The sequence below is a fragment of the Mustela nivalis genome, assembly GCF_964662115.1.
Source record: "Mustela nivalis genome assembly, chromosome: 15".
NCBI lineage: Eukaryota > Metazoa > Chordata > Mammalia > Carnivora > Mustelidae > Mustela > Mustela nivalis.
The window spans coordinates 37,591,566-37,618,245 of record NC_139034.1 but is presented as its reverse complement, the minus strand read 5'-3'; the positions used below and the strand labels follow the sequence as shown (position 1 = coordinate 37,618,245).

Sequence of the window (26,680 nt, the reverse complement as noted above, 5' to 3'; positions counted from 1 at the left end):
ATCCCCACCGTGACACACTAAGGGCGCTGGGGCGGGGTGGGGTGGGAGGTAGGAGACTCAGGAGAGGGTCGGGAATGCAGGACGAGCTCAGAGCTCACACAGCGGCTGGGGCGGGAGAGGGAAGGGAGGAGAGAGGTGAGGCTCTGGAAGGGGTGGGGACCGCTGGGCTGGCCCGGGCGGGACTGGGCACTGTGTGTGCGCGGCGTTGAAATGCCCAGCACGTCGGGGCAGCGGGACAGAACCCAGGGCGCGCGCGGAGGCTGCCAGGGTCTCGCTCCTCCGGCCACAGTCATGATAGAAAACTCCGACAAAGTTCCCATCGCCCTGGTGGGGCCTGACGACGTCGAGTTTTGCAGTCCCCCGGTGAGTAGGGCTCGGGATTCCCGGTCCCACTGCCGGGACAGTGGACACGCAGGGCCCGGCTTTTGCGCGGGGGTCCGAATCCACTGCCGGGAGTCAGGGATTCGCGCCACCGAATCTGGGAGGCTGGTGCCCAAACCCGCGCGTGTGTAGGGTTCTCGGGGCCCCAGACGGCCGTGAAGGGGAGGGTGGGACCGGACGCAGGAGCGGGAGTCCTTTGGCGGGCGGAGCATGCACAGCCGCGGGGCCCTGGCCCTCCTCGGGCAAAAGTTTGCTGATCGCACATCCACGCCTGAGTACAAGGGACCTTCTGGACGGAGCGCGGCGAAAGGGGACGCACCGTCTGCCACCTCCACGGGAGGTGCGGGGTGCGGGGCTGCGGGCGGCGCCGACGTGACGGGTCCCCCCTCCCCAACCTCCCCGCCCCCGGCCCGCAGGCATACGCCACGGTGACCGTGAAGCCCTCCAGCCCCGCGCGGCTGCTCAAGGTCGGAGCTGTGGTCCTCATTTCGGGGGCGGTGCTGCTGCTCTTCGGGGCCATCGGGGCCTTCTACTTCTGGAAGGGGAGCGACAATCACGTAAGTCCAGAGGCGGCGCGCGGGCTGCGGACCCGAGTCTGGGTGCGCGGGGCGGGGAGGCGCGCGGGGCAGCGGCGTCCTCACGGTCACCCGCATGTCCACCCCCTAGGTGGAGCCAGAGCGCTGGGCCGCGGGGGGTCGCCCGCCGCTGCCCGCGGGCCCTCTCGCCCCTGCCCCCGCTTTTCTCTCGGTCCCCCGGGGCACCTTCTCCCTTCTTCATCCAATTCCACCAGCTGCTTTCCGCTCTTGGCAACTTCGTTGAGAAGCAAGTCAGAGTTTTAAGGGAGAATATTAAAACATAGAGTAGCGGGAGAACGCAGGGGACAGTTGGAGGAAGGCCCTTTCCCGCGGATCTCAGCCTGGCGCTTGCCGCCAGCTGCCCTGAGACTGTCGGTGAGGCCCCTCACCTGTCTGGCCTTGGCCTTGGCGAAGAAATGGAGCTAAATCATCTCCAAGACCCTTCCCAGCCGAGAAAGGCTACTAATTTAAGAGCCTAGGACAAAGATGGACCTGGGGAATAGTCAGAATAGTCAGCAGGGATGAACTTGACCTTTCAAGAGTTTTTGTTTCTTTCACTGCATGTGACCTGTCCATGAATGCGCCCTTCTCTCTTGCGCTGAGGAAAAGAAATGGGCTAACTTCGTTCAAGGTGGCAAATCTCTTTAAAAATCAATTCTGGCCTAGTCACGTGTGATTTAATGGTAAATGTTTCACTAACTGCTGTCCTACTTTCTTTGAATGTAACTATTTATTTTAAAGCTCCATTGGCTCTCAAAGCATATACAAAGCGCTTCTAACATGACTGGGCAGAATTCCAGGGTGTTCTTAAAGTACTCTGAATTTTGTTCACCTCTCTAAAGGGGCGGGGGGGGGGGCATTTTATCTTGATGACCATTGCCAGGCCTGGTATAAGCTTATTTCCACTAATGGAAAAGAATTCCATCTCCAGGATGCACACAAAGGGCTTTTTCTTAATCACTACCCTCCGAGGATCTGTGACTGCTGTTTGTCACCCCACCCCTCTCTCCCACCATGAAATTCAAAGCATGAACGAATTCCAGTACTTAGAGAAAATGGTGCTGAAAGCAATTCAACCATTTTACACATCACATCTTCTGCAGTCACTGCATAATTTGTATTTTTAACTCAAATGCCTACTGTAGATAATCATGCCATTTAGCACTGAGTCTGTTTGAGAGACTATATCAAATTTACGAGCATCGATTTGTAAGATCAGAACTGCACAGTATTTTGTGTATATTTGAAAAGTGCCTTAATGTATTTGTATTTTAAATATAGAAGTTAGGCCAGATTCTCATGTTTGAAAGCAGCAAATCCGAACAGGAGAATGATTTCAAGATCTCCATCTCCATTAATAGCAGGGTTGAGATTGTCATCCCTTGGGAAATTGTATGGTATTCCACTGTAAATGCTATCTTTTAGATGACAAAGCCTCAGTGGTATAGGTCATTTGGAGATAAAAATAGCTTTGCTTTTTGTGGGGGGGCGGTAGGGATTTTAGACATGCTGTAAATTCAAATGAATACTATTTGGCATTTAATTATTCAAGGCAAATACAACTAACTGACAAGCTTCTAAAAAGAGAGACTGAATGATCATCCTAAGTGAGGCTCCATCTTTTCATCTCAAACTTCACCACAAGAGTCTGGTTCAAGAGAGCGGTATTAAATTCTAAGACTACAGAGGAATAGTGAATCACATTTTATTGCCAACAATCAAAGTTATTTCTATTTCCTGTACAGGCAGAAGAATGCAGAAAATCACGTTTTGTTTTGTTTTGTTTTGTTTTACTCCCAAAATATTTGGTGCTGCTCTAGATTACTTAAGTTTGAAAAACAAATCACGAAACACGAAATCGGGTCCATTTGGCACCCTCTCCACGGAGCACACGCTCCGGTGTGCTTTCCCCTGAAGACAAGTATAAATAGCCCAAACAAAACATAAATCCAAAGAGGTAAGTCTCCATCAGACAAAAGACATCCACCACTAAATGGACTTCCCCACTCTTCAGGAAGGATCCACGCTCTGCTTTTCTATATTAGTTTTTTTTTTTTAAGATTTTATTTATTTATTTGACAGACAGAGATCACAAGTAGGCAGAGAGGCAGGCAGAGAGAGAGGAGGAAGCAGGCTCCCCACTCAGCGGAGAGCCCGAAGAGGGGCTCGAAGAGGGGCTTGATCCCTGGACGCCGGGATCACGACCCAAGCCGAAGGCAGAGGCTTTAACCCACTGAGCCACCCAGGCGCCCCTCTATATTAGTTTATAGATGAGAACCAGCTGTCATTCCCCTCCTCTCCCTTTCATATGGGCAAATCCCCTCGGGACAGGTTTATGGGACAGCTGGGGGACTAGGAAGCATGAGAGTGCTCACAATTGGGGGACACGTGCCTGAGCTCAAATATTGAGGCCAGGTCTCAACCAAGTGACTGTACATGGAACAGGCATTGAAATATGAGGAAAGTCCCACTGAGAAGAGAGAGCCGGCAACCCTGCTCTGTGGGAGGAGGGGATGAGATCAGTGCTTGAGACCTTTATTCTCAGACTGATGTTTCTAGAGAGTGTCCCAAACATGATGTCATGAATCTTATAGAACCCAGGCTTCATTATAAACTCATTAGCAAATATTCCTGGCCACAAAAAGCACTGAATGGAGCAGAATGTGGGCAAATAATAAACTCCCTTGTATTCAGAGAATCTCCTGAGGTGCCCATGGCTCTGTGGGCTCAGCAGACAATGTGACCACTGCCCCACCAGCCCAGCCTCCTGAGCTCAGGGTCCAGGACTTTGGAAAGAGCTTTGGACTGTGGACTCTCCCACCATTCACTTCACCAGGGCACAGGACTCCCGCAGGGCACACCCTCCCCGCCCACCCCCTCCAGCACAGTGCGCTCCTTCTGTATGATGATCGGCTGAGCTACTGAGCTACGTTACAAAAGATGCAGGTCCTCTGCCTGGTCAGGGAGCTTCTTTCTGGGCAAAGGGGGTTGGAGTGGGGGAAAGGAAAATTAGGACCACAAATCACTCTTCTAATATTCTAATTTTGTCTCCTTAAGACCTGCTAAGAACTTGGAAATGGTTCATTTGTGAAATTTTGCATTGTCTTACGAGTAAAAGCTTATGTGCAATGTTTTCTCAAACACACACACACACACACACACACACACACACACAGCCTCTTATTGTACAAGTGAGGGACGCTTGTTGCAGCAAGAACTCACACACATGTGGTCTGCCATACTCCCTCTGACGGTCACGCTTAGCCCGTGTGAGTGGTGGCTGCCCAGAGAGCCCAGGGACAGAACAGAGCCCGCTTTCTAAAGCTTACCTGCAGAAAGCACTGGCTCAGCCAAAGAAAACAGGTTTCCCAAACTGGGCTGATCACAAGGACCCCCTGAGATGCAGAGGCAAACAGACTGGTGGGCTCTGCTCCAAATTCTGGTAAATCAGAACCACTGGAAGTGATTCTTGTGATCGGGCAAGCATTGGGGACAGCATACTGCAGGGATCCCAGTGCAGGGCAGAAGGAAGGGCACTGGAGAGACGGTCGGCTGAATTTGCGTGCCAGGATTTTCTGTGCTGTGGAATAAAGGCCGTTGCCCAGAAGGGGACTGCCTTGCAAAGCCATTTCTACATCTCTGCTGGTAAAATAAAACTGTGCTCTGTGGGTCTCGTGATAATGAGTTTTCTACAAGTAATGATCTGGTAATAACAGATACTTCTTCCAGGGTCTGTCCATGTAGCAGTCTTTCTTCATAATGAGGGAGAAAATCAGACTTGAATTGAATCTCAGCTATTTGCAGTTCTGACCTACTGACCTGACACTAAGTAGCAAGTGTCTCTTATCAGTTCTTGATCTTTCCTTTCTAAAGATTTTATCTTCTATGCTACATAAGATATATAGAGATACGGACACATACATTTGCTTCTAAGTCAGAAAAAGAAAGAGGGAAAGTGAGGGAAGAAAGGGAAGGTAAGACCCACCTATTACCCCACAATACAGAGAGAGAGTTCAAGCAGGGTAGCCACACACTGAGCAGGAGCAATGAGAGTGTTATTTTGTTGGCGCACTTACACGATGCCTGAACTAGTGATCTAATTTAGTTGTAAACTAAAAAATATTTCATGGAGTTATTTTTTTTTAAGATTTTATTTATTTATTTGAAAGAGAGACAGTGAGAGAGAGCATGAGCGAGAAGAAAGTCAGAGAGAGAAGCAGACTCCCCGTGGAGCTGGGAGCCGGATGCGGGACTCGATCCTCGGACTCTGGGATCATGACCTGAGCCGAAGGCAGTCGTCCAAGCAACTGAGCCACCCAGGCGTCCCCATGGAGTTATTTTTCTTAAGATTTTACTCAGAAATCCAACACATAACACAGATAACAAGCAGAGCTGCTCTAGTTAAATTGTAGGTCGACAGGAGAGAAAGGAGGACCTGAGTCATAGTCCCATCTCGTCTGCCACCGTCACCTCTGGGCCATCTCTGTGAAGCCTCCAAGTTTGAAGGACAGAAATGAACACCACCTATATGGTCCAGCTTCTTCATTTTATACCCAAGGCACCTCCCAAGACCCAGGGATAAGTGGTGCAGCCCCTCGTTTTTCTGATTCTTGGACCGTTGCTCTTCTCCCATGCCAAGTCTCCCTCCCTTCTGCCCCCACAGTCTCCTAACAATATGCCCTACAACACCATATGCCTGTCCCCTAGTCATTAAAATGACTAACTCCCACTTTGAGCTGACACAGATGTGCACATTGACCTTGAGCTCCACAAGCGCTGCTCTACCTCCGGCATGTCCCAGCCCTGCCCGGACTCCTCACTCTATACCAGAGGATGTTGTAAAAATCTTTCAATTGAGGTGCCCCTGCAGACTTGTTCAGTTAACAGCCCAGTTAACCATTTACCCATCGATGGCTCTCAACTTTGACTGCGAAGTAGAACTGATCTAGGAAAAGAAAGATCTACATCCAAGCCCCATCTCCACAGGGTCTGATTCGACTCGTCCAGGCAGGACACGCATGCGCGGTAGCTGGAGCTTCTACCCAGATACCTGTAGGGCGCAGCCAGGATCGCAGATTACTTCGCTATTTGAATAAGTATCCGAGACTACCAGAGCTTTCAGTTTTAAGGCATTTTTAAAGAAATCATTGTATTAAGTGATCGGGTGTACAGATGAAGCCCATATATGTAAATATATTAATGATGATCCGGTATATCTCTAACAGATGTGAAAGCCACCTCCTATACTGCAGGTCTAAAGATAAGCCCTGAATTGCTCTAAAAAGGAAGCGTCACTGACTCCTGTGTTCCCTTCCAGATTTACAATGTCCATTATACCATGAGTATCAATGGGAAATTACAAGATGGGTCAATGGAAATAGATACTGGGAACAACCTGGAGACCTTTAAAATGGGAAGTGGAGCTGAAGAAGCAATTGAAGTTAATGATTTCCAGAATGTAAGTATATTTCATGCATTTAGAGAGTTTAACCAGGCAAGCCTGCAAGGCTCTCCTAATCCAGGCAGAAGCAACAACTCTCACACACAACCAAACGGTAACTGTTCTTTATGGCAGTCATGGCGCCACTAATTCACATACATTAGGCAGCATATTCTCTCTGAGAAAGGACCACTCTTTGTCCTTTATATTTTCTAAATGAAAAAAACAACACCTTGGCACTGAAAAGAACAGGTACTTGGAACTCTATAAAAGTCTTGGCAGAAGGACTCGAAAGAGCTATTTCTTTCCGAGCAGCTTTCACAGTGTATAAAGTGCTCAGAGCACCCCCAGAATGTTCCGAGGTCTGAAATGGGAGCCTGCGGAGAGGAGGGAAATTGTAATGACCTGGCGATCTCATCAACAACTGGTGGGATCTACTTACGTACTGCTCTCCATTCTTCAGATTTCCCATTTAATCCAGAAAATTAGCATGGAGAAATTCCCCTGCCATAATCCTATGTTTTCTGACCATGGCCACTTACAGATAAAACATTCAAGTCTCCTTTGAAAGGGGCAAACACGTTTGTTTTCATAAGTTTAATTTACAGGCAATTTGAGACATCAAGCTCTGTGACCGTGCTTCAGCGTAGGACCTCAACACAGCGGCCCTCGGGGCCCTCTCTCCTCTTGGTCCACGTAAATATTTTATTCTCTTCATGTTCAAAGATGAGGAAAAGGCATTACTGTTTGTGTTCTCCTGTTAAATCTGTAGATGGAGTAGGTGAGACTTGATAATGAAAAAAGGCACTTGAAAATAATGTCTCTTCTGATACTTTATTGGCCTATGAACATCTCATCGACCGGCCTTGCTGCAATTGATGAGAAAAACTAGAGATGCTTTTCATTTGAATGAAAGAACTCCCCTTGCTGTTGCCAAAAGGCATTTCACAAGTCCCTTTGAATACCAAACAGATGCTAACCTTGGAGCCCCGGGGATGGGTGATGTTAGGAATAGGATGGGTGATGTTAGGTATTCCTTGCTGTGACTAGGACTGGCTATGTTCAGAGTCGGATCTGGCTGGGGGTTGGGGGAAGGGGTGGGCTTTGCAGCCCTGGATGTGACCATTTAGTCAGAGCTTGGTGAATGGTTCTGGTCAGTACACAAAGATAATTTCTCTGGATGTATTAAAGGCTTTTACTGCTAGACCCAGGACAAGGTAAAAGCATTTTTTCTTTGTACTGCCCAATGAAAGATGACAAAATGTAGCTCCCACACACACATCATTCAATCCAGAACAGAACTGAATACCTAGGATGTGTCACAAGATCAAGATACGCAAAGGGAGCTACACAGATGAATAAGAAAAGATCTATGTCTCTCAAACGTGCATGAATCAGGAATACACTTTTAAAATATTTTAATCCCAAACCTATATTTCTGTTTTATAATCCTTCGGTTCTAATAATGGTATTGATTGTGTTTTGTTCTCGTAGGCCAACAGGACCACAAATATTTTATAAACTGATCAATTCTCTTTGATAGCTTCCACATTTCTCTAAGTCAGAACTGGTGAGTAGGACATTTTTTTGATGGATGGAACCTGTTAGGGGTTTAAACAAGCCTGGACTTTTGAAAACACATGAATCAGACACTTTGGCACCTGCACTATTACTTTCTCCTATATTTTAAACCATCCATCAGATTCAAGAGGTGTTTATCGAGGCCTACTGTGTGCAAGGGACAGTGCTAAGCACGAGGGATGCTCTGACACTCGGTCCCTCCCTCAAGGACTTTGCAGTCTAGGCCAGGAAGCAGACATGCCACGCAGAAGTAACTTCAGGCCCACCTGGGAAATGTGCTATGACAGAGCTGTGATCAGAATGGAACATACCAGTGGTGCGGGGTGAGGGGTTGGGGGACAGCTGTTGGCCACTTGGAGCTGAGGTTTTACAGAGGTGATGACAGCCGCATCAGGTTTTGAAGAATGATGAGAATTTCCACCAACAAAGAAGTAGGGGCAGGGCTTTCCAGACCCAGAGAGGAGTCCTGAATACAAATGCACAGGCCCACTCTTGAGTTCTAAGGAGCCCAGTGTGGTGGAAGGTGCGGAAGGGGAGCAGAGGGGTAGAGCCAAATTAAGAAAGGCTCCAAATTGTGAACAGTAAACAGTCTCCCCTGCTAAGCTAGGACCCCACCTCGGTTTTAGTAGAGCCATTGGGGGAAAAAGCCCTTGCGAAAGAGAATAGCCCTGCACAAAGGGCGCTAAGCTGTATACTGTGAAAGAAAAAATTACCCAGGCCACTTGTTAAAAAGGAGAAGGCAGGCCATATTCAAAGGAAGCTACTACAGTGGGGTTTTACAGTAGGGGAGAGAGAGATTGTGTTCAACTCTGAATTCTGAATATGATAAGGAAAAGTGAGCGTTTTTAACCAAGGAGGAGGGTAGGGGTATTGGTGGATAGAAATTACTAAGCTATGGAGTAGTTCTTTACTAAACTGAACCAACAGGATTGTTGCTAAAGGCAAGCCAGGGTGATCAGGTATCAAGGGTGGTCAGATCTAGGCCAAGTCAGCTGGATTCTTGCTCAAACTGGAATAAACTGACCAAGGCAGAGCCCACAGTTGGGGCCTGGTCAAAAGGAGGACTCAGAGGAGACTGACTTGAGGTGAGTCAAGGAGGGTCTTTGTCAGTACCCTCAAGGAATACAAAGAGGGGTTTGTTCAGAGTGTATGAGTTACATTCTAAAACATTTTACCCTCAGAAGTATAAATGCTGTGGGCTTAAGCCAACACTTTCTGGCCTAATGACTCATTTATATAATGTAAACCCTGGTTAGAAATTAAGATAGAATCAGCTAGTGGGTATATAAAAGTGTTCACTCCCCAATTCTTTTAACTTTGTGTATATTTGAACATTTGAATTTAAAAAGCCAAAGGAAAGAAAAAAAAATAGCACAACCTACCTGGTAGGTAGGTAGGTTAGTGATTTCAAAAATCAATATAACCTTTCATCAAAAAATTAAAAATGAAAATACCATTTGGTGCAATAATTCTAGTACTAGGTATTTACCTAAAGAATATGAAAACATTAATTCAAAAAGATATATACACCCCTATGTTTATTGCAACATTTCTTTACAATAGCCAAGATATGGAAGCAACCCAAGTGTCCATCAATAGATGAATAAAGAAGATATGGTGTGTGTGTGTGTGTGTGTGTGTGTGTGTGTGTGTGTGTAGTGGAATACTACTCGGCCGTGAAAAAGATGAGATATTGCTATTTGCAGCAAGGTAGATGGACCTAGACAGATTGATGCTAAGTGAAATAAGTCAGAGAAAGATAAATACCATATGATTCCACTTACATGTAGAATCTAAAAAACAAATGAGTAAACAGACAACAACGAAAACAAAAACCCAAAAAGCAGAATCAGACCTATAAATACAAAGAAGAAACTGATGGTTGCCAAAGGGGGCAGGGATGAGGGGATAGGCAAAATGGGTGAAGGAGAAAGGGAGATACCGACTTCCAGTTATGAAATGAATACGTCACAGAGGCGAAAGGCCCCCCACAGGGAATATTTTGTGCATGTAATAGTTTGTACGGTGACAGATGGCAGCTACACTCGTGAACAACACCACATGAAGACTTGTTGAATCACTATCTTGCACACCTGACACTAAGGTAACATTGTCAGCTATACTAAAAAAAAGTTTACAAAAATCAATATGGCCAACTATAACATCAAAGAAACATAAGACAAAAGCAATTCATACTATAACTGGGACTTCTGTATGCAAACGCTCAGCCTGATGCACTTAGAAACATCATGACGTCACGTGCTTGCTCCAAGAGGTGAGTATCCCTCGCAGTGCCACAGCCGAAAATACGGACTGACTGAAGTGTGTGTTGGCAAATTAAATACCAGGTTATTTTCTCAAACAGTGAACAAACCACCATTTTCTGTCCGTGATCACGGTAATTGCATTCCTCAGAATGTCCTCATGCATTGAGACTGTGCCGGAAGTCATGTTGTGTCGATATGTAAAAGCATGTTAGATTCTAGGCACAGATCCTTTCAACCAGGTTTTCCAGCCAGGCCCCGGGGCAGTGGGTACTGCAGGACTTCTCTGGGCTCTGTGGGATCCGGCCCCCCGGACCCTGCCCACAGGAGGCCAGGAGAGCCCCCCACCACCCCGTCTTTGTGACAACCAAAAACTCCCTGTAAGATTTCTAAAGTGCCCTCTTGAGGGAAGGACCCCCTTCTTGGAAACTTCTAGTTTAACCCGCAGAATTCCATTAGATCCTCTAGACAGAAAAAAAAAAAACGGGCAGCTAAAATGAGATCGCTGACTCTTATTTTTAAAAAAATGCTAGAGCATTGGACTCTGCACTCATCATCTTTGCTAGCAAATTTCTTCATTAGCACCAGCTTCTAAGGCCTTGTTTGTTTGCAGAAACAGGGGTTTGCTTGGCTTTCCTGTGCTTTCCCATTCCCTCTGTTTAATCTCTTAATATATCTGGCTGCTTGATATGGATTTGTAGCCAGACAAGTTGGTTAATATGTGTGAATTCCTTCCCACAGGACCCATCCCTGTGGGGTTTCAGTTCTCTTTGCAGCGTGTAGACTGTCAGAAGTAGCTCAATACTAGATTCACATTCAGGGCTACGAATCTTTCAATACACTCAGCCCTGTCCTTTGGGGATAAGGTTGTGGCGATATGGTGTTTCCTCCCTTGCAATTTACCTTCAGAGAATGTGGGGCTTGCAGGTGGAGGGAACATATCAAATGAAGGCGGCAGTCACCCCCCCAGCCCCCAGCCACCACCTTCTGTTTTTCAAACGGTGAGCCCTAGATTCACATGCAGAATAAGAGCAGCAGGCCTTCAAGGAGAGAGCAGGGAGCAGTGGTTCTCAAAGGTGTTCCCCGGGCCACCAGCGGCAGCAGCACTGAAGAGAGGAGCGTGGCCCCCATTCAGACCTACCACGTGAGAAACTCCGGGGGTGGGGCCCAACGTGGTTTTTATTGATCCGGTCTTCCGGGTGAATTTGATGCCAGGGGCAATTTGTGAGCCGCTGGTACAGAAGAAACTTGGATTCGAAGGCTGTGTCTTAGTCTGTTCAAGCTGCTGTAACAAACTCCCGGAGCCTGGGGGATTTCTGAACACCAGAAATCGCTCACAGCTCTGGAGGCCGGGCAGTGTGAGACTAAGACACACCAGCAGGTGAGCATCTCTTGGGGGCCTGCTTGCTGGTTCGTAGTTGGACCATCTTCTCATTGTGTCCTCACAGGGCAGAAGGCGTGAGGGCGCTCTCCGGGGTCCCTTTCAGGAGGGCACTGATCCCATTCTCGAAGGCTCTGCCTCGAGGGCACCATCACCTGCCGACGGCCCTCCCTCCAAATCCATCCCACTGCCAGGAGGTTTCAACATAGGAATCTGGGGGAGGGGACAAAAACATTCCATGTAGAGTAGGCTATTTCATCATTTAACAACTTTGTTATCCGGAGTAAGCTCTTTTCTCCCTGAACTGGTGCTCTGTCACCCTGGCTGTACCTTCTAACCATGTGGGGAGCTTGGAAGCTTGGAGCTTGCTGATGGGCCCTGGCCCAGGCCAGTTATGTGGGAATCTCTGTGGAGAGCCCCAGGCATCGACGGTTTTATATCTCTCCAGGTGGTTTTGGTGTGGGGAGTCTCCTCCTCCTGGAGAGGGCAAGGAGATTGCTACCCCCTCTCTCTGGGTGAGAGGTGATGCTAGGGCTCATGTGTCACATATGTGAACAGGGCCCATGAGGCCACAAGGCAGAGCACGAGGGGCTTTAGGAGCAAGGAGCCTTTCTTTCCCTGTGCTCCGGCACATTGCCCCTCAGCCGTAGGGCTGCTGGCTCTCGGAATACATACAGGAGAAATGGCCGTCAATGCCCTCTGTTCTTTGTGGAAGAGGGCTGAGTCCTGAGTCAAAACCCCGAGAGATTTCTGAGTACTTTTCTTCCCCCCACCCCCTGCAGCATTGATGCTGGAACAAGTCCTAAATCTTCTTGACATTCGTCTCAACTGAACAGAAGATTAACAAATTGAGATGTTTGGATTTCTGTGGGTGTCTGTTGTTAGGGCATAAAATATGTAGGCGTTTACCTCTGTTTTTGGCCACTCACTCATCGTGAAAGCCACAGGTTCTCCACTTCCATAGGGTGGAAGTAAACACCCTTGGGACAGAACGTGCTGTCAGGTTTCGTGCACCTGCCATAGATTCGGGCCTGAGCAATGAGCCAAGCCTGGAGTCCTGCGGCTGATGTGGCCCCGGAGGCTGGTCCCTAGCGTGACAAGCAGGAGACACTGCTTGTGTCTCACAGGGGACAGAAACAAAGCATCCAAGTCCTCCGGTAAGGTCTAGGAACAAAGGTCAGCTCCTGGTGATATAGGGAGCTGTGCTATTTCCCTGTCTCAGTGACTTAGCAAAATCTGAATTCCTGGAATTAATAAATTGGGTGCACATCTTTGGAGAACATCTGTGGGATCACCAAAAAGAAAAAGATTCAGATACTAATGTCAAGAGGCTTATAACTGAGTTGGGACAGAACCTTGATATAAGGAGTGGCATGGGGTTCTAAGCGCCACATGCGGGGGAAGGAAGGCTTGTGGAAGGCAGAGGAGGAGGAGCCCGTCACACCTGGGAGTCTTTTCTGTTCATCTCTATACCCAGTTCCTGGAACAGGGCCCATCTCGCGGTTAAATACATTGAATGAACAAATGAATGCATAGCAGGATGGACAAACTTTTCTTTCCTAGGGCATCACCGGCATCCGTTTTGCTGGAGGAGAAAAGTGCTACATCAAAGCACAGGTGAAGGCTCGCATTCCTGAGGTGGGCACCGTGACCAAACAGAGCATCGCTTCTGAGCTGGTGGGTACCGGTGGCATGCTTTGACAGACAAAGGGGCTTGGTCTTCACATGGCATGTTTGCCTAATGTTGGGGAGGGAAGGGATTCGTGATGAAAACAATGTAAAGGACTTCTCATGATAGAATCTTCATGAAAGGGGCCTTGGGAGCTTTCTAGCCTCAGTTCCACTCAGTGTGGGAATTTCTCCTGGAAATCTCCAGCAGCCGATCACCACGCCTGTTCTGGAAAACAGCGACAGACCTTTCCCTTCCCTCGGCACCGGGCAACTTTGCGGGGGGGGGGGGGTTGATTAAACCATTGCGCCTATTCTGAGCCGAGCTGGTTCCCCCTACAGTTTCTTCTCCTTGGTTTGAGTTCAGCCCAATGAAGCTCCTTAACATGTATTAATTCCTTTCCTATGTGTCAGACTCGTGAGATTTTTTTAAAGCATAATTCTTCCATTTATTATTAACAACTTGCCTTTGAGCTTGATTTTATAAAAATTTACTTTAAGAATTGCACAGAATTCTAAAGACACATCTACTACCTTACATTTACTCGATGCTGTAGGGCTTACAGCGTGGTCACACACGTCATCGTCTTCTACTTAAGCTGTGGCAGGGTATGGTGGGGAGAAAATCAAAAAGCGAAAAATATGGGTTCAATTCCCAGCTCTGACACTATGGATGTGGCTGCAATTCTTTGAACCTCAGTTTTGTCACCTACAAACTAAGGGTCTGCCTCCTGTCCCCAGGGCCTTAGAACCTACTGGATAATGACTACACAGCTGCTGCTATAAATTACTAATTCCATTATGATCAGCTTTGGTCCTCCCTGTATCCCTGAGAGGGAGGTAAAGCCAGCACCAGCTCCCTTAAGGCAAAGGAAGAAAAATAAGAGTAAGCAGAGGTGCCTGGAAACTGCCTAATTGTTTGCTGTCATAGGAGCAGCAGCAGGTGTCTCAAAACAAAAGCTACAACAAACCGTGAGTTTTTAAAGCTGTCCGTAATAGTACATACTCTAAAAATGACACCCAGACCTCCTTTGTTCTGAGCCTTGAGCTTCTCTTATCACATTACCATTTTGTTAACAGTCCTAGCACTCCGTTTCTGTAACACAGAATCCTTTACATGTTCTCTGTAAACGGCTGTAGAAGCAGTTCTCCTCTCCTGGCTTCCGAAAGGGCCAGCTCTCCAGCCACAGCAGACCGAGATCTAATCCTAAATTTGCAGTACATTTCCGGGGCTTTATAAAAACAAGTAGTTTTTTTTTTTTTTAATTTTTATTTTTTAAGGATTTCATTTATTTCTTTGAGAGAAAGGAAGAGCACAAGCAGGGGAGGGGCAGAGAGAGAGGGAGAAGCAGGCTCTGGGTTGAGGAGGGAGCCCTATGTGCGGCTCAATCCCAGGACACCGGGATCATGACCTGAGCTGAAGGCAGACGCTTAACCGACCGAGCCACCCAGGTGCCCCGTTTTTTCTGATTTTTTAAAAACAATACTTGGTCATTACAGCAAATTTGGGAAATACATAAAAGAATAGAAAAGAAAATCACCCACAATTGCTTAATCCACAGATGTTCATGTTAATACTAATGTTAATGTTTTGGTGAATTATTTTCGTGTGTGGGGGTGTGTGTGTGATAGTCTTCATGATTAAAAAAGTTATATTGCTCTGTGTTCTTACTATCTTTAGTTCTAAAATGTAGATTATAATGGATATATCATATGTCATCAAATAGTTATAATTTAAGTCTTTTGTTCTTGAATACTTCAGCCATCTTCTGTTTTTCACTATTTCAAATAGCAATTCAAAATAATTATTTGAATATAGAAATAATTCAAAATAATTATTTGAATATAGAAATAATTCACGGTGATAAACAGTTTAGCATTTTCAAGCTTTGTCTGCATCTGATTCTTTTCTTTAGACCATAGAAGCGAATTATTTTTCCTGTGTTGTTTCTATTGTGCTTGGTGGGTCCTCTGGTGGACAAAGCCAGATTCAGGCAACATGTTTGTGTGAATTGGGAATGTGTCCAGCTGTCAGTAGCAGAAAACTACACTCAGAGTGACTGAAACACAAAAGGACTTGTTTTTCTCCATAGTAGGCAATGTTAGGAGGGGGCCAGCATTGCTGATGTTTTTGGGCTTTCCTTCCCAGCTCCAGCCATCAACCACACATCAAGGAAGGAAGTCAGGAAGAGGTTGAGCAGTGGCAACCGTGACTTCCCTTTCATCAGGAACAGAAGGCTTCTCAGCCCCCCAGCATACTTCAGAGTGAACTGCGGGGTTTAGAACTGGTCACATGGGCAGCCCTAGCCACTGGAGGATCTGAGCAAGGGAGCAGACAATGTCTCTCCTGGGGGTGGGGACACTGCTGCCTCACACAAAAGCAGGGCTGTGTGGCAGGGGCAGGGAGAGGTGAGGCGAGGTGGGCAGCTGGGACTATGTGCTGCAAGCTGATTGCACATCGCCAGCTTATAAGATGCCTAGGTCTGAGCACCCCACGCTTTCCCTGCACGCTTTAGCTTATGATGGGGTAGATTTATGCACCACTTGGTCTTATAAATTTTTCATCAGTTTTGTATAACTTTAAAATGCTGCTATACCCAAAGAGCATTCATTTCCTGGATGGAGCCATTTAATTTAAGGTGTGAATAAGTGGATTACCTGAGTGTTAGCCTCCTCCAATAACTTTAAGTTGTTTTAATGCAGCCATAAGCCTGGGGGAGAAGGTATAAATGAAGTGCTGCTTTTAGCTAAAAATAGGGAGAAAACATTTTAATTTCTCCAACCTATTGCAAACTAATAAATACATGAAAGGAACAACCTGGCAAAATAAATTTGTCTTCTGGGTTATCAGACGGTTCTCAGCATCTCGCTGTAGAAGAAAATCCAGGGTTTAGCTTTGAAATCTCAGTGGTGTGGTTGATGCGAGGGACACCTGAAATGTGTTTTGTTATAGCTGGGAAATGTAGAAATGGTTTATGTTAAATAATACTTTGAACTGAAGACATTAAAGAACCAATCACTTGCTTTTTTCCATTGTTGTTCAGAAGCTGCAGAACAAAACCCCAAAGGATTTTCACTTCAAATGAAGGGCTCCTCTGTCCTTTATAGGATTTCAGAGACTATTCAATTGCTTTTCCTCAAAAAATCTTTGATCAAAAACATCAGATTAACCTAAGTCTCAAAGTTGGTATCAAGTAATTTTCACTTCCACTCAGGACACTCAGTATTCACACATTTCAGTTATCCAAAGGCAGGGCGACAAGACAGGCAAAGACAATATTGTGCAGAGAGTTACAAAGACAAGACACACACCACACTACACCCCCACCCTCCTACACACCACATACATACCACATATATACCTCACAACCCCACACATACCCCCTACAGCCACCCTACATATCCCCCATATACACCACACATCCCCAAAACCCACTCACCACACACATACCACATACACACCCCACCACCCCACACATACCCCCTACACATACACACCCCCACACCCATCCCACGCACCCTACATGCCCCCCCATATACAGCACACACACATCCCACACCACATACCCCAAATCTCCACACACCACACAGACACATCCCACCTTACACACACCACATACACACCCCACAACCCCACACACACACCCTCTGCACTTACATACCTCCAAATCCCCCACACAATCCTACATATCCCCCCACATACACAAATGCCCACACATACTACAGACCACACACACACACACACCCAACCCACACATACCCCCTACATGTACACACCCCCACACCCTACATACCCCATACACATACACAACTCCCCGCCATCCCACACACACATGCAGTTCTCATTAAGTTTTTATTAGGTTAAATAATCTACCAGCACGTGACTCTAAATACACAGCATGCTTCGCTGTCCTCTTTGTTCAATGCATTTCATTTTTACTTACTTGCAGGAAGGCAAGATCATGCCAGTTAAATATGAAGAAAATTCTCTTATCTGGGTGGCTGTAGACCAGCCTGTGAAGGACAACAGCTTCTTGAGTTCTAAGGTCTTAGAACTCTGTGGCGACCTTCCTATTTTCTGGCTTAAGCCAACATATCCAAAAGGTAACATTTTAAATTCTCTTAATGCTGCTGGGAATTTCCCTGTTTGGGTGAGTTTCCTGTGAGCCTTCCACAGGCCTGAGCCTGCAACAAGGAAGATACATCAGGATGCGTGCCGTGCCACGGTGTCTCAGTAATTGGCAAGAAAGATCAAAGAGAAGGAAGGTGACAGCCATGAATGTTTCCGGGAAGGGACTGAGCAGCAGGGTTAACAGGAAGTGGGTCACAGAGACAGAATACCAAGGCATTATCTGCTGTTTTTACTTATGACGCTCCCCCCCCTTTTCTGCTCTGCCCCTTAATCTAAGTTGTTTGCGCTTTCCAATTTTCCAATTTTTTTTTAGTTTTTTATTCCTATGGCAGAGAATCAAGGGACTAAGAAGCCGTCATACTGCTGAATCTTTATTATGTTCAAACCTAGAATTATGGGACAGCCAAAAGCTGCTGTGGGTATAGTCTGAGATTCTTCAAGTTCAAGGCTCGAGCATCTGGCTTCCAAGTCCCTTGAAAAGTAATGAAGGGCCCCTCGGGTTCAGAGCTAGCTTGGAACACACCTTTGAGCTCTCTATGGGTGGTGAAGGCCGGGTGAGCCCTGAGGGCCAACTCTGCCGTGAATTTCTCTGTACCCAGGGGTCCTTTCACTCTTCACCACCAGTCGCCCCACTGCCCCCCATCCCACCCCAAAGGCCTACTTTGGAGCTGTGGCTCAAGAGTAGAAGAAAGGCCTTTCTCCCGGCACAGCTGAGATATACTCTGTCTTCTGAAATATTTTATGGGCTACAGAAGAGAGCAGCATGATAATAAAATACAGGCACTAAACCCACCAAGCTTAAAAGGGACAAGGGGCAGTGATTATTGAAAGGGAACAGTTACAGTTTCACAAGATGAAAGAACTTATGGAGATAGATGGTTGCACAGCAATGTGAACGCACGTCCCTCAACATTAAAAATGGTTATAATAGTAAATTTTATATTTTACCCCAATTAAAAAAAAAAAAGCAAAAAACAGACAGACAAACAAACAAAAAACCCTCACTAGGCTTAGAGAATCCAGGCTTCTGATTCTGTCACCCCTAATTTATTCCTACAGGTCACAAGTCTCATTATGTCCCAAAGCTTGCATAAGATGGTTACTTTCTGGCCCAGGCAAAGCCAACAGGATCCAGTTTATAAGCCACTAGCAGTGGCTTCCTGGAAGAGTGAGTTGAGAAGGATCCTGAGGCCACATGCAGGCTCAATCAGGAATGGCAGGAGCAGTGGCTATCACCATGGAGGGACTGGAGAGGGCTGCCAAACCGAGTCACTTTTGCTGTCCCTGCTCTTGCTCCGGTGGGCGCTTGCAACTCACAATCCTATGGTCTTTTGCCAAGAGCTGGCTTTTGATTCCTCACCTGCCCCCACATGCAACAAGCCTTCTTGCTTTCCACCTCCCAGGAACTACCCCAATACCTGTCCCTGGTCCAGTCAAGGACAAAAGCCTCTGACTCTGCTACTATGTAGAGCTCTAATCACTTTGTTTGAGGAGAAGCCTCTTCTTACCCAGGAGCTCATTCATTTACTCCACACACTTTTCTGAAGGCTTACTCTGTGCCATTTACTAGCTCGAGGTAGTTGGGATGCATTGGTGCAGAACAGACAAGACTCCCTGCCCTCAGGGAGTTCATGCTGTAGCAAGGGGAGACAGTAAACAAACACTAAATTAAAATAAAATCATATGGCAGCCTATGCAGTGCTATGGGAAAGTAACAGAGCAGGGTATTGGGGGGTGAGGATGTGACTACGGAGTTAGTGTGACTGATGGGATGAGAACCTTCACCCTTCAGCAAAGCAAGCTCTGTACTTCCGAGATGTAGCTTGGCCCCTCACCGCCCAAAGCATTCAGTCCTCACAACACCCACCCCAGAACTACATGTTAAGTCCAACACCAGAAAGGTGGAAACCACCTAAATGGGGTAAATAATTGTTGGGGTCGCTAGAGGGCGGAATATTACACACATTAAAGATGGAGGATATTTTTTTCCCAGTCTTTCATAAATGCAGTCACATTTAACAATAAAATCGAGGAAATGAGACCCGCTCTGAGGACGCCTGGTCCCTAACACCTAATTCTAATAAAAGCTCCCCAACTCCAAGGTCCAGCAACACCTGTCTTGGATCCTTAAGCAGGCAGGTCATCAGCATCACACGGCTGTGTTTTCAGAGACAGTGGCGGCTGGACACGGTCAGGGGGAAGGCTGAGCACTGGCTGGGGGCCAGCGGCCAGCCACTGTGCTACAGCTCAAGGCTTTATCCTCAGTCATTCTTTACCTACAACTGTCCAGGTAATTACAAATATTCCCATTTTGTAGATGAAGAAACCCAGGTTCACGGAGATTTAGTAACCTGTCTGAAGTCATTCAGTTAGTTAAAAATAGCGCTGAGATTTGAATCCAGGGCTCCGTGATGCTTCTCCAACCATGAACTCAGAAACCTAGAAGCTATCTGTGGAAGCTCACGTGGCCGTAAAGCCCATCTAAGTTCTCAGAACTAACACAGCATTATGTAGTCATCACCACCTAACATTTCAGTACTTATATGCCAAACGCTATGCTAAAACCCTTAGACACAGCTCTATTCTCTATCACTACTCTGTGAACTGAATACATTACCTCCATTCTACAGATGAAGAACGACTCAGACACCAAGGCCAAAGCTATGTGCGACTTCCCACATGTTATTCGGCAGCCATGGGTCATGGTGTGAGGAACTAGAGCACTGGGCTGGGAGCCAGAGTTGTTCACCTTTGGCTCCTGTTTCTGTCACCCATTCTGTGATCTTAGCCAAGTGTCTTGGTCTTTCTGAGTCTTGATGCCCTTATGTATAAAAGTATCTGCTTTTTCTATCCTCTTACAGGATTTCAAAAAAAAATTAGCCAAGATAACAAATCTCCTAAAAACGATAAAGCTTCATACACATACAGTCTACTCAGAATGCACAGGGCTAGGGTGCCTCATTGGCTCAGCTGGTAAAACATGTGACTCCTGATCTCAGGGTTGTGAGTTCAAGCCCCATGTCGGGTGTGGAGCCTACTAAAAAACAACAACGAAAGAAAATGCTCAGGACTGCAAGTAACAGAATACCTGATCATTGGTGGTTTCAATAAATACAGGGTTTAGTCAGAAGTCTGGAGGTCGGTTTCTGACATTAGCAGCTACTCAGCGATATCACCAAGACTCTTTTCTAGCTTACTGTTTGCTACCCACAGCACACTGGTTTATCACCCTTGCGCCTATCCCTTCTGGTCACAGATTGGCTCTCATAACCCAGATATATCTATGTTCAAGAAGACAAGCAGAGAAAGCTGTTTCAGTCCTCTTTTATCAAGAAATCAAAAGCTTTCTCAGAAACTGCACCAACATATTCTGCTTACATCTCACTGGCCAGAAATGTTCCAACTGGTCTCTCTTAATTGGAAGGGAGGCTGCGGAAACAAGTGGTATTTTACTTCCTCAGTCTCTCATGTAAGGAAACAGAGAATTGAGAGTGGATTTTTGTCAGCTCACAGGGTCTCCCTCAGTTAGGACTATAAAACCAAATCTTGGTTATCTGTATCTTTAAGTATTAACCTAAGACTCTGAAACTATTAAAAATTCCTCAATACAAATTTCAATAATGAAACAAGAATGTGCTTTGATACTTCTTTATGCTTTTACCTTGATAAACATAATACTTCCTCAGTTATCCAAATAAATGAATTAACTTACAGCAAAAAAAAATTTTTTTTTAAGAAATCCAGAGAGAAAGAAGAGAATTGGTAAGAAAAATTGTTACAACTACTACAAGAAGACCACACAGCGGACCACAGGGCAACCCAGGCCCTGGAGGACCAAGTAACGGAACCAGACCTAGTGTTCAAGAGGATTCAGAACACTTTAACCCAGACAACCCTTACCATGTACGTACTCCTTTTTTCATTACTGCTCAGACATATCCCTTGAACAGAACATTGAAGTGGTGGTTATTTCTACTTGAGGTTTCAAATGAGCACTTAATAATCAACTTGGATTTTTATTCAGTTATTTAAAAAATACATATGAATTTGTCACAAAGTTTATAAAATGAGGGTAAGACACTTTAGCATGGTCTCTCTAGTGCGAAATCCAGTTTTGTTGTAACCCTTATTCAAAGTTTTTTCTGTGCTCTCCCCTTTATTGAGTTGTAGGCAAATCCGTGAAGACAAATTCGTATCAGGAATTTGATTATTCAAAAATTATTTCCAAGAATGTGCCCTGGGGACAGTACATGGAATGAAAGTATTCTCTTCCCCCCCTTTTATATCCACTTTATTCATCCATTCAGCAGACATTTGCTGAGAACCTGCTCTTTTCCAGGCCCTGTGCACGCAGAGAGGAGTTGGCTTCTGCCCTCAGGGGCTCTCAGTCCAGGTCGGGGACAGACTCATACACACAGATAAAACATTTCAGACTGAAACGCTGGGCACTGCTATTTATGAGGATGGCACTAATGTGCTAAAGACTTCTCAAATCTTCAAAAAAATTTATTTACCGTAAGTGAAGGGAGCAAAAGAATAGCAAATTTTTGTAACTAGTATTTTAAACAATTTTTTTCTTTTTAAAGATTTTATTCATTTACCTGAGAGAGAGAAATCACAGTAGACAGAGAGGCAGGCAGAGAGAGAGAGGGAAGCAGGCTCCCCGCCGAGCAGAGAGCCTGATGCGGGACTCGATCCCAGGACCCTGGGATCATGACCTGAGCCGAAGGCAGCGGCTTAACCCACTGAGCCACCCAGGTGCCCCTGTAACTAGTATTTTAAATGAAAAAATAATTCATGCATTTTTTTTAAAGTTTATAAAAGGGTAAAAAATTTGTTACCCTTCCATTTCAGACACCTTCCCCACAGCCCAGTTTTCTTTGCACAAGAGTGTACCGCACTAACACATTTTTAACACCATAGAGCATACAAACTTCTATACCTTGTTTTCTTTCCAGTCACAGTATTTTGGAGATTGCTCTGTCTCCTACATACATATACCTCATTCATTTTAATGGCCACATCATCATATTCCATTGTGTGGATAGATGTACAGAAATTTAATTAGTCTTACTTTGGTAGACACGTAAATTATCACCCTATCTTTTGCTCTTAGAAAATACCGTTAATAGTACACAACATTGTGTATGCCCCACACAGTCACGGGAAGGAGTACATGAGGTAATGCAGGCAAAGCTCTTAGACAGTGCTTGGCACACAGTAGGCATCACCTTGCTCAGTTTAACTATTAGTCATATATGTGTATCTCTTGTACATGTGTGGGAATTTTTTTTTAGCATAATACAGATGTATGGGTCTACTGAGTCAAAGGAGATGGTAATTTTACATTATTTAATGGAGGATGCTAAATTGTTTCCCAAGGAATTACACCAGCTTCATGTCTTCAATTGTAATGAACCGGTCTCATTTATTATCAAACTTCAAAAAAAAAAATCTTTACCAGTCTCTTGGATATAAAATTTTTATCTTATTGTTTTATCTTATTGTTTCATCTTGCGGTTTTTAATTATGTGTAAGGTTGAGCATCTTTTCTTAGGCCAATTCATCTATTTTTTCCTGTGTACCCTCTTCAGTTTTATAGTGTTTCACGTGTTGCAAATTTATTTTCCAGTTTTAGATTAACATATTTTAGAAAGATTTAGAACCAAACGTATTTTTTAAAATGACCCAAGCTTATTGGAAAATTCAGGACCACCATAGCACTTCATTCCCTAAAGCTCAAATAGTAAAAAGAGAGAAATGTATCTGAACAGGCAAACAGAAAATTTAATATAGTTTAATCTCCAGGTAGCTGAGCTAGGTAAATCTGGCTCAAGGGAGAGGGCATCAGCCCCTTCACAGGGGCAGGATGTGACTTTGCCTGTCTTGCTTCAAGACTTGAGTGATCCATTTTCCTTGAAAAACTCCAATTCTTTTTCAGTTTTTCCTTTATTTTGTGCTCAGCTTTAAGAAGAAACATCTCCCTAGGAGCTCAGTCCTTCACATGTTCCTTTCAGGAGATATCTTGGGGTAACAACCTAAGATTTCCTCCCAGCTCTCCAATCCTAACAAACCTTTGTTGAACCCTCAGATGAGGAAATGCCTCAACCAACAGACTTTTGACTTCTCCCACCCTGGAAAAATCAGCTATAATCATTTAATGAGGTGGTTTTCTTTTTGCTGTCCCAGATGAACCTAGTTTGAGAGATAAGGAGGGGGGAAATTGAAAGAGTCTGAAGAATAAAGAAAAAAAATGGTTTAAGAGTAAGGGAAATATTTTGACGATTAAATCTGAACGTAAGTTCTATCAGATGGTGTTAAGGAATTGTCAATTTTGTTAGGTATGATAATGGCATCGTAGTTATGTAGGCAAATATTGTTTTAGAGGCACACCCTAATGTATGTATATGTGAAATGTCACAATACCTTCAGTTCTCTTGAAAGTCACTTCAAAATTTAAAATACTTCAGAAAAGATTAAGCAACTTTGACAAAAGGTTAGTGGAACTGTCAAAACTAGATGTTCAGTTCAGTTTTTTCCCCTTTCCAGTATGTTTGATATTCCCATAATAAAAAGCCCCCCCCCCCACCACCAAAAGGTAAGACTTGTTGGTATACCAGAAAAGGCAACAGCATTCCAAGGTTCACTTTGCTCAAGCCTAAACTATATTTGGTGCTGCATCTCCCCAGGTTTGAGTCCCTCAAGGAGAGATTTCAAGTGAATTAAGAATACACATTAAGGGCTTCTTGGCAATGTAACTCAGTAACAGAGAATTCAGAATCTAACCCCCTGGGAACCTATGAAAGGGAAAACCAGATACACAGACTTGGCAGAGGTCAGCTTCCTTCCAGTTCTGTGATATCTCCAGCAGTGAAAATGGGGATTGTGTAGGTGATTTTTACTGCATCCATAATTTTATTTAGGTAATAATAATGGCACATAGAAACTAGAAAATAAAGTTTAAGGTCTTGAATTTTTAGACATTATATGGTGCCTTTTCCCGAGTGTTACAGAACGCTTAAGGTTGAAATGAAGGCAGAAATCTAAATGATGCCAGCATTCTCAGCCAGTGCAATTGTAACAGCAATCTATCAGCCCAGATCAATGAATTTCTGAGACCTGGAAGTCATCAGTACAAAATGGCATCAGTGTTCCACTAACTTAAAGTCAGTAGTTACAGAAATGTTACTTTTCAATGTCTCCTTTTTGTTTGGCTAACTTAAAACAAGCTGAGTCACTATTGAGTGGGAATCATGGCTCATTAAAGGCATGGAGAAACTCTGTAATATTAAAAACAAAAAACAACCTTCCTGCCAGTGACAGATGGAGGTTCCTTGGTATTTTAGAAGGAATTCTGAATTATACGGGTCTAATAAGATTGAAAACCTCTTACAGAAAATTATGCTGATTTCTTATACCAATGAAACATTCAGGATCTTATTTTAGAATAATGTGCATGCTACAAAATTTTTATTATGAAGGAAACAAAATAATTGCCTTTTATTTCACAGCAGCAGGAGGGGGAAGGCATGACATTTGACCCTAGACTGGATCATGAAGGAATCTGCTGTATAGAATGCAGACGGAGCTACACTCATTGCCAGAAGATCTGTGAGCCCCTGGGGGGCTACTACCCATGGCCTTATAATTATCAAGGTTGCCGTTCAGCCTGCAGAGTTGTCATGCCATGTAGCTGGTGGGTGGCCCGCATCCTGGGCATGGTGTGAAATCACTTCATGTACCTGGGGTTTGTATCATAAAAACTCAAGAGACAACCAGAGTATGAGGCATCTTGATGCTGACGGGACCACAAAGTATTTCATACTCAATTTGAGCAATGTTACTCAAGATACCTTTCCCAGAAGCTCTCAACTGTTTTACAAAACTTTATCCAGAATGTGCAAATGTACTGAAAGGGTAGTTTAAAATGTCATAACAATTTTTTTATTACTTGCTGTTTTTTATCTGCTTTGCTTTGCCAATAGGCCTACTTAACACTAACTTCCCAAGCTACTTTGAAATAAACATGAAAAATCACTTACAAGGTCAAAGATCTCAGTTGTACACTTGAGTTCATTTTAATCAAGTTACTGAAGTAATTGTTTTTGGTTGCTATTTATACAGAATTCCTCCATTGTTCTTAACCTTTATTGTTCTTCCCAGTCTTGTAAATGTGCTCCAAAGTTCCCACATAAAAATACATACAAAAGAGTAAAACGGGACAGATAATAGAATTTACCTGAAAGCAAGCAGTGTCAACTTCAAGGTAGAGCTCACAGGAAATCTATAATTTATAGCTTGTGCAGGCATGGGATTAACAGGGGGCTGCCCTATGTCAGGAGTCACCCCATGGAAAAGAGCATTAGGATAGAGAGGGAAAATGAAGATAAATCTGACTTGTGCAGAAGGACTTTCACTAACATTCTGAAAAGCAAGTCTTCACACCCTTTTCAATCTGTTCAGTGATCAATGGGCATGAAGAAGCAGAGTGGTATCTACCTTTAGAGTACAAATCAGGCTGGTGAGGTACTCTCATAGGGATAGGACTGACAGTGCTGCCTGGCAGATCTGGCTGAGAGGAATGGCTTATTTATTTATAATGACAGAAAGGCTCTTAGGAACAAGGACTGTCTTTAGAAACTGGAGTATTACATCAGGTAAATGGGCAGGTATTTTGTATTTTTGACATTTCAGTTTTGAATCTGTTTGACAGACAAAGAACTTTCTTAAGGAAAATAAAAGCTTTCTAAATACAATGATTTAGAGAGATGACAGAAAGGTCTTGATATGACTCACACCAGTGCCATATTCTAAATAAACCGTATTACTATAGGTCTAGTTTGCCAATTTAAGTTGGTAAAATCTTAACAGTTTCTTAAACCTGGTTATCAGATCATCATTCAGATGTCTGCATTTAATGGAATATACAGTTAAGTTAGGTCTCTACATGAAAAAGATATGAAGGAAAGACACATGCAGAATTATATGTCCAATGGTCACAGTGTTCTCAGGCAGCGGCGACTTTTGGCATAGACAGGAATTTTACATGTTTAGTCTTTAAAAACGGTTGTTACTCTATTCACTAAGCAAATATTTGTCAATGGTTCTGCCTATCATCTCCAACCTCACTGTCCAGCAACAGGTACTTGATTCTAGAACTAAACAAAAAGGGGGGGAAAAAAACCACCACAAAGACTCAGTGATCCCAGCCCACAAGAGCTTGTGGTCTCAGGAGAGACAGAAATAATCAGGACTCAC

General features: G+C 44.7%; 1 protein-coding gene across 2 annotated transcripts; it reads left to right on the top strand.

The window, feature by feature from the left end:
• The first annotated feature begins 66 nt into the window (after positions 1-66).
• On the top strand, positions 67-25,473 carry CNMD (chondromodulin). 2 transcript variants are annotated; one of them, XM_082701387.1, is made up of 7 exons: positions 67-363; positions 798-938; positions 6,274-6,414; positions 13,186-13,299; positions 17,241-17,394; positions 21,159-21,325; positions 24,937-25,473. In XM_082701387.1, the coding sequence occupies exons 1-7, from the start codon at positions 211-213 to the stop codon at positions 25,147-25,149; spliced, it is 1,083 nt and encodes a 360-aa protein (XP_082557513.1). In that variant the 5' UTR covers positions 67-210; the 3' UTR covers positions 25,150-25,473. The 2 variants fall into 2 exon arrangements, with proteins under 2 accessions (XP_082557513.1, XP_082557512.1); XM_082701386.1 differs by having other exon boundaries at positions 24,934-25,473.
• Positions 25,474-26,680: the final 1,207 nt, after the last annotated feature.